Raw genomic sequence first — 12300 nt, 5'->3', positions numbered from 1 at the left:
ACAGCACGCTTAACAAAATGCAGACGCAAATCATGCAAACAATTGATACCCCAGTAACAAGCACCCATAGTTTACAGTCTATTGAGCACTTGATCAGCTTCCAGGCTAAAAAGCTAACAGACCTTGAGGATCGAAGCCGACGATCAAATCTGATCACGCATGGAATACCTGAAATTCCAAATGAGACAGAAAATGCACTCAAATATGAAGTTGTTAAGGATGTATTTAAAGAAAAATTGAATGTAGAGTGTGATTCTGTCTGTCGCATTCACAGAATAGGAAAGCAAGGTGACAAGCGACCGGTAATTCTGTATCTTCAGAATTTTAATGGAAAGAAAGAAATACTGCAAAATGCAAAAAAAGAAAACTGAAGGGAACTAGTATTTTCACTTGCTGGTTTGACGAGGATAGGCAAGTCGGCGTTGGGAATGGCGACATCGATGTCATAAATGACACCTGCTGTGGATGCATCATCCATCGGGATATATCAACGCACTTTGATGCGCCCTAGCTCCGAGATTTGCTTCAGTTTTTCGAGCGCACTCCCGTTGGTAACATCGATTTCGAGGCCATTCTTGCGTGCATTTATCCGAATGTCCTTAATTTCATTCGGCACGACCCCTTCCAAGAAAACAGATAGTTCTTGCCTGTTTAGCAGTCGGAGGTTGTTTGAGGGCTCTTCGGGTACGAACACGATGGCGTGAGGCCAGCGTTCAGGCGTTGACTTCAGAGTCGCCGTGCTCGCTTGCGTTGATGGGTTCGCGTTGACAGTCTACCTTTAGGCCCTCTTTCTGCAGACAGGGATGGAACTATCATCCGGTGAGTCTTAATCCGACATCGAGTATAGCTCAGTGTCCTCGGTGTCACTGAGCACGCTTTCATGCTATGCTTGCATAGTTTGGGATCCATACACAAAAACTAATATCAATAGTCTTGAGAGAATTCAGAAAGAAGCGGTCAGACTTATACATAACAAATTTTCCAGATGTGATTCCCCCACCGAACTTATGGAAATTAACAACTTTGAATGACTCCAACTTAGAAAAAAAAACAGAGACTTGAATTCCGTAAACTACTTCACACTAACAATTTATCCCTTGACCCATCTGAACAATTATCGCAGCTATCGACCAGAACTACATGCCACCGCAGACATGATGCATTAACCCCTTACTTTGCGAGAACAAATACATATAAGTTTTCTTTTTTTCCTCGAACTGTAACCGAATGGAACTATATAAATTGAATCCACTGCCTAATCTTGTTTTTCATGGTTCTGTTTGTTTGGTCAATCTGATGTTCTTTGTATGTACCATATGTCGCCCCCCCCCGCTTGGACCACGCGTCCGCAGTATTAAATAAATAAATTATATATATATATATATATATATATATATATATATATATATATATATATATATATATATATTGTGCTGGAGAAGAACAAGCAGCATGCACTGCTTCTCGAAAGACGAGGACAACGAGTTGTTCGAAGCCTTGTGCCTGTGTTGCCTCAGCTGTGTGACCTCTCGCTACGCTGCTCTACTCTTTGAAGGTTTCATCAATTAAACCAGAACGCCTCTTGAAATTTGGTGGACGTGCTGGGCCCTTTACAAACGTGGAACTCCGCAGCGGGACGCTCCCTACCGTTTCTGCCATGCCTCAGGACGCCGAGCTGCCCGATCCTCCCCAGACGTCGCCTGTCGTCTGCTCCGGTGCTCTAAGCCAGAATTGTTTCAAGGAAGTCTTCGGTCGCCCTGCTCTGGGCAAGCTTAGCGGGGAACAGCGGTTGCGTGGTTGCCCTCAGCAAAAGGGTGAAAACTTCACCAATTACATTGAAGACGCAGTTGACCTCTGCCTACAGACAGACAAATGTAACAGACACATGGTGCCATGAAGCATGCATTGGCCTCTGCGCTTATCCTGAATGCACACACTTGACCTCTTGGTTAAGCTACAGCGAGATACCTAGTTTACTTCTCAGCAATAGAGTGATTTCACTTCCGATAACACCAGCGAGGTTAAAGCTTACTTAAGATGCAAAACTATTCAATATCATAGGTGCTTGATCATTATTCCACAAACTCGATCATACGTGCTCAAGTCTAAACAAGTGCAATAGTGAACTTCGTGTCTATGAATGCGAAAACATATGATACGACAATGCAGCATAAGCCACACACAAGTAAAACACATACGCGCGCGCGCGCTCGCTCTCTCGCTCTCTATCGGACTTTAAAGGCCGAAACCACGATATGACCATGAGGCAAGCCGTAGTGGGAGACTCCACTTTAAATTTGACCACCTGAGATTATTTACAGTGCACAGAATGCAAGGGTCAATGGAGTTTTTGAATTGAATCCTGGAGTTTTACGTGCCACAGCAACGATTTGATATTGAGACACGCCGTAGTGGGTGAGTCCGGATGAATTTTGACCACCAGAGCATAATTAGCGTGCCCCCAATTACAAGGGACACCGATGTTTTTACATTTCACCCCCATCGAAATGCGGCTGCCACGGTCGCGATTTCACCCCGCAACATCGTGCTTAGCAGCACAACACCGTAGCCGTTAAGCCACGGTGGCCGGTAAGGGAGTTTTAGGACGAAACATTCTTTGCCTCTTCCTTCGACTTTTGCGCCGCCGCCACCGCTGCTGCTGCTACTGTTGTGGTTGCTGTTGTTTGTCTTTTTGTTATCGTGTTGTAATAGTCTTGCACGCTGCGTTGGAGGCTGCTTCAGAGCCTGTATATGCATGGCAGGAGCGTGGCAGAGAGGAAAATCGACGAAAGAAACTCATTTGTACCTTTCCGTCGTGTAGCATGTGCATAATGCTCTATGGAGCTCCCTACGTGTCGCTTCATTAGTCTTAACCGCTCTAGTTATCCATGACCCCCTTCAAAAGTGTTCCTATCTGAACACTATCTGAGCAGATAAATACGATTTTGCGCCGAAGTAGAGCTTCGGTTAGAGAAATAAGCTTCAGCTCGTCATCTGTAAATGCATATCAAAGGAGATATCATGTTGCGCAGCAACAAGGACACCAGTTTCTATGATGTTTGCCGAAAGGAAGAGCCAAAATCTAGCAAATATAGTGAGCCTTTTTTCTTTACTTAGCACCTCTATTGTTTTAGACGAATTCTTTGAAATTGCTAAAGTTCATCAAAATCATCTAATTCAGTTTACAACTCCAATTCCGCGGCAAACAAAAACTATAGTGCGGTTCTGTAAACCCCACGTAGTAACAGATCTAAGGTGGGCAGCACTGATGTATCTATCGTACACCGCTCTGAAATGTAATATTGGAAGGTTCGTAGGACGTTGCAGCAGCCGCGTAAACCTTGGAATAAATTGGCGTAAATGGTAAATCCAGTAATTACATTTGCCCACTTTAACCCTCTAAGAGATGCAATTTACAGAACGACGACATCTGTGTTGGTGCGGTGTTACGAATTTGCGTATCTCGTGCTTTTATTTTCTTTCTTTTTTTCGTTTCTACCGATTTTTGGCAATCTCGGTAAAAAAGAATGCGAGATCTCAAATCACGATTTCTCTTCATTAATGGTACGAGAATGCAATTTTTCTTATTTCATTCTAATCGGTCCTGTGGTTGTCTCCAAAAAGCACATCAGCGTTTTGTATGTGTTTTAGTGAGGCAAGCTGAGGCACCATGCCTGTCCGTACACGATGCACCTGTGATTTCAGATATATTTGCGACAAAGTGACTCCTACTCCTGTTCCTTTCTGTTTGATTGTGCAGCGTTGAATGCTGGTTTGCTGATGATGAACCTTACGCGCATGCGTGCCTTTGGCCTGGAGAGACGTGTACTGGAGCTCAAGCGCGAGTTCCAGGGCCGCATTCCGTGGGCTGACCAGGATTTGCTGAACATCCTGTTCTATCGATACCCGCAAGGGATATTCACATTCACGTGCCGCTGGAACTTCCGCGGCGAGCACTGCCATGGTGACGCCCTTTGCACTGACGGCCCAGTGGCAGTGGTGCACGCCTCGCGCAAGATGATTCTGGAGAAGCTCGAGCCGGCATTTGTCGTGCTCCATCAGGCCATGCAGAAGGTAAGCGCATCGTCAGTGATCAGCCCAGTCGCATTGGGGTTTTCCTCTATTGGTCGTGGGAGTCGCCATGCGCCAGGGGTGCTCCGAAACGTGAATTCATTGTTGAACGAAACTTTATTGTTGTTTTCGCCGTCATTCTCGTTTTTGTCGTTGTTGTTTGTGGTGGTTGTGGTGACGACGCCCTAAACAAGTCATTCATTGCGCCGATTGTTCAAACGTAGCCCGCTCCTATAGCTGCATCACTCGAGACGTGTACGACATTTTACGTAACCCGATACAACGTACGCGTCTCGCTTTTAAATAAAAGAGTGATAAGGATGACAGCTCCGGTACTGCAATAAAAGAGGAAAATGAAAAGCAGCGCATACGTATAACTGCCCGCTATAGACGTTATCCTTCTGGTGCTCACACAAGAAAGGAAAAGCGGGGAAAAAATTATGCATAAGCCATCGACAATGATTCTCAATTTAAGCAAATGGCCCGAATGAATGAGCGACTAATCGACATTGTCCTACCCACCTCCTTGTCGCGCATCCCCAAAGCTCGGTCGGCTGAAAGGGCGCGCCCTTTCCCTCGGTGCCTTCGTGTAGTTCTTTCGTAGCAGCCGTGAAGAACGAACGCGTCCACTTGTTGCTCTCCTTGGTGCATCCGCGTGAACGGCGTCAACGTTTGAAGGAATACTCGCCTGCGCTTGCGCTGGGCTTTCCATGGGCGAGAATACGCTATGAATTTTCGGCCACGGCGTATGCAGTCCACGATCGGCTGGCCACAGAGAAGTGCGACGAACGCACGAGCGACAGCCTCCCTTCCTCCTCTCTCTCTGCTCGCCGACATAATGTAGCGCAAAGACACAATTACACAGAGGGGACACCAATTAGCCCAACAACACACACAGGGGAAATCTGTGCATCAAATTGCTTAAAGCCCTGTAGTCTTCGAGGCGGAACCTCAATCGGGCAACCCCTGAAATTAAATGTTTTGCTTATAAAACTCTAGTTACACCAATTATTGAATGTGCTAAAATTGTTTGGGACCCGCACACCATAGCTAACTGTTCTGAACTTGACCGAATACAGAGGCTAGCTTCCAGGCTTATATTTAATAAATATCGTCGCATTCATTCTCCAACAGAGTGATGTCAGTTAGCTGATCTAGCACCACTTGAGCTCAGAACAAAATACGACAGATTCAAATTCCTCTTCGAAGTTATTCATAATCAAGTATATATTGAACCAGATGATTATTATGAGCTCCCTATGAACGCGTCCACGAGGCATCGTCATTGTATGTACATTCCTCCTCCACTCGCCCGCAATGATTTCTTCAAGTTCAGTTTCTTTCTTAGGGCGATAAGAAAATGGATTTTGTTACCCGACTCTCTTGTCCCCTCGATGTCTTTACATGCCTTTTTGGAAAGTCTTCAAAGCACAATTTTTTTGTAATAACACGTAGTGCATTGCCCAATATGTATGCATTTACTGTTACATGTGTGACTCTTATTGTGTCCGTGACGACGTGGTGCCAAATTGTGAATGATTTCATTATTATTTTCCCATGTATGCTGCATTTCATACGTCTTTCCCATTCTAAGACAAGCTGTGTGAGTGAAAGCTAGTAACTCGGTCACGTTCTATGTTTCTGGTTGTTGTTTTTATTCTCTACTCTTGTAATAGCCGTAAGAAGGCTGACAGTATAAATAAATGAATGAATGAACAAGTCCTTCTCTAGAATACTCCTCTCTGGGTTTTCTCCCCGCCACTCTCTTGCCCAAAATCAAGCGCCCTTTCCCTCTCCTAGCCTTGATGAACGAGCGACCATGTGCCCCCCTCCCTTTCACTTTCCACGTTCCCCCCTCGGCCCCCTTCGCAACTCGATTGCCCAACGAGAGGCGTCTCTCTCTCACTGACATGCCGACGTGCCCACGACCTACCATGAAAACGACCGAAAGGGCCAAAGAAAGCTATTCGCGTTAATATTATAACCTATGCACCCAATAAATTTTGTGCAGTGCGCTGACGCTCATGAACCGACTTAAGCCGCACTACATGGACGACCCGCTGTAGCGCGTGGCATGATTGGGACAGAGACATTTCATCGACCCAGACTTCGTAGCTAAGCTCACCTGTGGTTCGGTGAATCTCGTTTTTATTGCGATAGCAATTATATGGGCACTCCGGGTGCATTTTTGTCGTCGGTGTCACCGTCGGCAGCGCAATGAGGTTCCGTATCATGCCAAAGGCCGATGAAATTGTCGCCGTGCGCCGTATGCTGTATGTGCGAGTGAAAACGTGCGAGGGTGGGCCGCGATCGGCACGATCGGGCCGCGATCGGCCGCGATCGTAGCTCGTGCACGCTACGGACGAAAGCGGGGAGGAAACGCGCTGCCTTCCGTCGCGCGCAAGGCTTCGCGGGAGAGGGTGGAGAAGAGGGGCGCACGTTCAACTTCGGCCGGTCTGGGCGGCCGCGGGAACCCGGCCCTGGCGCTGTATCTTGAAATTCATCAGCGACGGGTGCAGAGTCCGCATTGCGCTGCGTTTTCGCGACTTCATGTTGATGCGAGCGGCTGCACGAAGGTCAATACGCTCGCGGCTGCTGCTGCGTTTCCTCACTGCAGCATTTTGACAGCGAGTTTCTGCGGTCATCGAGTGAGGTGTGTTCATGTTTGCTTGTTTGCGCGTGACACCATGCTTGTTAATTTACTTAGTATACTTATCTTGCAAGTTTATACGGCGGATAAAACTACTACCCTTACTTCGTCTGTCTAGCTGTAGCCTAGTTTGCTATCGCAATCGATGCTTCGCCTTTCGGGCGAAACTGCGGCTTTTTGTATCTTTCCCACTGCCGACATCCTAATCGAGGAATGCCATTGCTTCGAACAAACTAAAAGCTGCTGTATCACGCATCACTTCGCTCGTCAGTCCAATAACGCCGCGACGTCCACATGTGAGTACCATCACAGTCACCCAAACATCAGCGACAACATGATCCCCATCGTCTCTGCCACGAGCTCGAGGCCGCCTATTTGCCATCCTTCTCCGCAACGCCTACCGATCCGTCACCAGCCACTAATGGGACAGATGCAGCCGTTGTCTTACACGAATATGCGTATATGCGAATATGCGAACTTCGTCCACGATGGTCCGCTTTCCCTACCTCGCATATTACATATGACATACGACATGTTCTCATTCTGGTTGCGTGTCCAAACAATTTTATTGTGACATCAATTATTCGGACGCTCCAGGCGTATTTCAGCCGCCGTCATTGGCGTCGTCGTGATGTTCCGTACAAAGTTCAAGTGCCATAAGATCGTCGCCGCACGCCGTATGCTATATGTGAGAGTGAAAGCGACTGAGGATTACCCGACGATAGTTGCTCAATCTCCAGCGCGCAAACAAGGAAAGCGGAGACGTAGCGTGCCGTCTTCCTGCATCGCGTGCAAGCGGTCCACTCCGCTGGCAGTTGCGTATGGCGCGGCCGCACAGGACCTATCTCAAAAGCCAGATGCGATGGAGACAGAGCGCGCCAAGTGCTGATAGCTTCGTGAGCGCTGTGTTCTGGCCGTTTAGTTCGCAATGAAGCGAGCGGCAGCACGAAGGTGAATTAGGTCGCTGCTGCTACCGCGCTTCCTCATTGCAGCGTTTTGACAGCGAGTGTGCGCTGTCATCGAGTGAGGTGTGTTCACGTTTGCTTGGGCGCGCGTGACACCATGCTTCTTAATTTAGTCTGTAAGCGAATGTTTACGAGTTTATATGGGCATATAAAATTACTGTCCTTGCTTGGTATAGCTATTACGTCTCAACACCACCAGGGGTGTTAATCCAAAAACAAGAAAGGGGCTGACACATGGAATAGCACACTGTGGTATAAAGTTCGTAAACAGGGATAAGGTGCCTCAGAAAGGCTGGCCAACGTTTCGATAGGAGGACCTATCTTCGTCAAAGGCGGCCTCGTCATCCTCGGCGTGTTAGTATTAAAGAGTTAGTGCAGTGGCGTCTCGTGCGGGTGTTGTCGCACAGTGGCTGACGCAGTGGCAAAACAGAATAGACTGTTCGAGACAAAGCACAAGGAAGTCTATAAAAATTACGATGGGCTTGTGTCACTTCTCCTGCAAACCAAACAATTATTTTAAATGGCAAGAACTAAAGACCTCTTTCCATTAGCCTCAAGGAGACGTATATGCAATTAAGAGCTCTAACTGCATCTCAAGGCAAAATTTTTTTCTTTGAGTCCGTCACTCTATATTTGAGTCAGAGAACCGACGAATCCCTCGGTGTCCGAATAACGTGTGCAAACCGAACGATCCTGACATATACCCAACATGTATATCATCAGCCCCTAAAGCTAAGGCATTAAAGAAGGAATAAAAATATTGACACCCACTCAAAACTGCTGTTAAAGATTGTGCTACTTGAAGGTCAGAATCCGTAAAATTACAAATGTTTATAAATAACGTCAGAAGATAATTATCGAGTGTGTCAACTTCTATGCATAAAGCTCTCTGGCATTGGCATTGTTGCTGCGTTGTTGGGAGAAGTGGTGCCGTTTGTGACGGAGTTGTCACTGTGCTTAGCGGCACGTCAATGATAGGTACAAGATTCCAGCACTGCAGATGCTAATAAAGTTCATAAACCGTAGACCAAGCCCTCACCATCAGTTTTGTATAACAAGTAGCGGGCTGCAATTGGCAATGACCTTATTGCAAGCGTCGGACACGTTGTGTTGCAGCGCATCGGGAGATGAGTTCTGTCGTAATGTTTCTTTCTGTTCAATGTTTCAGTTCAAGTTTGGACAAAGCCTCGTGGATGGCTTCATTGTTCCTGTGAGAGAAGGCCTCCAGAAGGCGCGTCCGACGGGGTGCACCGAAGAGTTAACCAAGCAACTGCCTCTACTTACGCTGTCTGCAAGTCGTGTCGACAACGTGACTGGCCGAGCTGTGGGCGCGAATACAACGTAGCTGTGGAGTGCATCACCGTGCCGCTTTAGTGACGCTTACCGGTGGTCATATTCCGCCATGAATTAACTATGCCCCGATAGACTTGTGACCACTGTTCAGCCAATTGACCGGAGCAGTCGGTTGTTAAGAGTATGCTGTACGAAGAGCGAAACACCGATGGAAATCCTCAAACGCATGCAAAACGCTGAAATTCTCTCGCAAAAGTAACCGCTAAATCGGCTTGAGTGAACTTTCTTGCATTCAAGGGACGAAGTTGCATTTTACAGGCAAAAAGATGCAGAATTCTCATTTAGGGCATCTTCATTTTAAAAGAAATTGTCAGAAATCGGTTAGCTTCTAACATGTAGAAGCACGATGCTTCCATATCCGCAACTTTCTACTGAGAACAGACGTCGCCATTTAGTTCTACTCATCAGTAGTACATCATATATATGGTCTGGGATACATCAATGTTATTCAATGCAGCTGTCTTAGGTGATTTTTACAAAATAGAATATCTTTTTTTGTTGCTGCGCTACAGAGTGTTAGACTTGATGGTATACATAATAGAGTGTGTAAGCGCGACTGAACGACGACCTATAAAGAGACAGATACGCAGGGACAGCGCTACTTTCAACTGAAGATTTTATTTTCGCACGCATCGATCAATATATACCGAATGAGCGGAAGCAAACGAGACAACAAAAAAGAACATTCAGAGGTGCATGTCCATGAACCGTACAGGTGTCCAAGGTGGGATCAAAAACATTCACTGCAATAGTTACAGCGACAAACCGAGGAATCGTATCTCTTTCTTCAGATAGCAATACTCTTGGCTTGATGAAAACAAGGCAGAATAAATCCAGTATTCAAAAAGGGTGACTATTTACTATTTACCTGTCGAAATATATTACACTTTTATCTTTCCAATTGGGCTGCCGTAAGGGCTATTCAACTGAACTTGCTCTCATCGCCATAAGTGAACAATTAAAGATGGCAATTGGCAAAGCCGTGTATGCTGTATCAGTGTTAGTTGATCTAACTAAGGCCTTCGATGCAATTAACCACTGCATTTTGTCTTTTAAACTTGAATCTATCAAACAAATCATCAAACTATCAAACAAATAGTAAGAATGAATTATGTTCTTCCTAAATCAATGATAACCAAACTTTGACATACCACAGGGACACATATTTGGCTCACTTTTGTTTTGATTATATTTTAACGACCTACTTAATTGTCAGCTTTCTCCTAACTGCATCCTTTACGCAGCTGACAGAAATATATTTAACTCTGACAATTGTGTAAGTAAACTAGTTTCGAAACTTAATGCTGAGCTAAGCAACATGTTAAATTTGTGCAACATTAACCAGCTCGATGTGAACTCGTCTGAAAGTAAATCTGTTTTATTCGCGTCCCAGCAACGCTCATCCGCATTCATGCGTCCACTTTACCTTGGTGATAATCCTATCGCCCTTACTTCTTCCTGTAATTGTTTAGGTGTAGAAATTGATTGTAATCTTAAATTTCATCAACACATAGCCAACATTAGACAGCTACGGAATATGGACACGTTTAAAAGCTCGCTATGTGTGGAGCCATGAAACATTACTCTCTCTATACTACTCATTTATCCATTCTCATATAAACTATTGCAGGGCATGCGAGGGCAATACGTATGCTAACCACTTTCTATCATTACAAATCTTGCACAACCAGGTTGCTAGAATAATCAATTTTAGTCCTAACCATTGCAATGCCAAACGTTTAATATGTCACTATAGCATTCTTACTACAGACAAATTCATTAAGTGTAATCTTGGTATGTTTTTATACCGTCAACCAGATGACTTTCACCACAACAGTGTGATACCTCGATCTTTTCTACTGAATGCTATTCTTACGCGATTTTCTTCGAACAATAGTTTTATTTTTCTCAAGGTACCCTCCAATTATGCTAAGCAGAGTGTCTCTTCTTTGTTTTTTTTTTCTTTGACCGTTTCCTTCTGGGACACGCTTTCTCCATTAAGTCATGTATATCATTTTAATTTAAACGAAAACTGAAAAACCGTATTTTATCATCTGCAATCACGTAGTTCTGTCTCTTTTTTTTTTTCTTTTCTCCCTCCATATGTACATTTTGTTAACACATACGCTACACGAATAAAAATTCGGCTGATTATGCCTTATTTACTTAAGTGATGGCGTTATAGTTACTTCTACCTCTATTGAGATAATTTTTCGAATTAGTCGAAAATAATGATAATGATTATTTTTTGTACTATATGGCGTATTTGTATGTGCTGTATGAATTAACAGATGTGCTTGCAAGTTTGTAACTGATTTGTGCTAGTACTGTAGTAGACCAATGTTATGTTTACTATTTTTTTTTACAATAGTTGTTCCACTTTTCGTTTATACTTTTACTTATACGCTACACAGGAGGTCCCATTGCGGTCCTTGACCGCGGGCCCTTCTCCTGTACAATATCTCTTTGTGTTTGTAACGAGTGTAATAGTAATAAAACCAAATTCGTTCAAAGCCTGATTCATTGAGTGTATGCCGAGCAAAACGATTTTTCCCCTCCTAAGAGAAGCTGGTCTTCTTGAGAACGAACGCACTTCATAGGGATCAGCTACGCAGTAACGAGGCACGAAATGTCACGGAGTGGTTTAAAGCCACTGCCATGAACAAATAATAGGAACGGTGCGTCGAATAAGTGACACAAGCGACTGCTCATTGCAAGCCGCAACAGCAAAGCCGGCGTCTCTATTTTATGTACCTGAAGTTCGCTATTTATTTATTTTATTCATTTATGACATACTGCAGACCGTTAGGCCCAAGCAGGAGTGGAATACAAAAATTTAACAATGGTAAATTGTAACATCCAAATTCAAGCTAAACGAGCAGTAGGAAATATCTCTTAACAATACTAATTAACATGGTCACTTATAACATCGATACAATCCACAGAGTCAGCCGGCAAGGAGTTCGAGTCAGTGATTGTCTGGGGAAAGAAAGAATGCTGAAATAAATTAGTCTTAGCAAAGAACGGGGAAGGGAACAGTAGTGGGAATGTCCGGTTTGTCTAGTTGTCAATTATGCTATGCACAGTGAGGAATTTAGTTCGACTTTCTGGTTAAACAAGAAATATAAAAACTTCAAACGAAACAATTTTCGGCGGGACTGAAGGGTAGAGATTAAATTCGATTGCATTAGTGCTGAGACGAAAACGGTTCGACTGTAGTGCGAAAAAAATGAAACGGATGGCTTTCCGTTGGATTTTCTC

At 44.7% G+C, this 12300-nt stretch overlaps 1 protein-coding gene across 5 annotated transcripts in view; it reads left to right on the top strand.

Moving 5' to 3' along the window:
• Positions 1-11551, top strand: part of LOC142587550 (glucoside xylosyltransferase 2-like) — a 98377-nt gene extending 86826 nt beyond the window's left edge. For all 5 annotated transcript variants that reach the window (XM_075698636.1, XM_075698638.1, XM_075698640.1 and 2 more), the window contains 2 exons: positions 3761-4074; positions 8855-11551. In XM_075698636.1, coding sequence (XP_075554751.1) covers positions 3761-4074; positions 8855-9031 — 491 coding nt within the window. In that variant the 3' untranslated portion in view covers positions 9032-11551. The remainder of the gene's footprint in view (positions 1-3760; positions 4075-8854) is intronic.
• Positions 11552-12300: the final 749 nt, after the last annotated feature.

This window comes from Dermacentor variabilis, chromosome 7, assembly GCF_050947875.1.
Source record: "Dermacentor variabilis isolate Ectoservices chromosome 7, ASM5094787v1, whole genome shotgun sequence".
In the NCBI taxonomy this organism is placed as follows: Eukaryota; Metazoa; Arthropoda; class Arachnida; order Ixodida; family Ixodidae; genus Dermacentor; species Dermacentor variabilis.
Note: the sequence above shows the minus strand (reverse complement) of the source record. Positions and strands in the feature narration are given on the sequence as shown.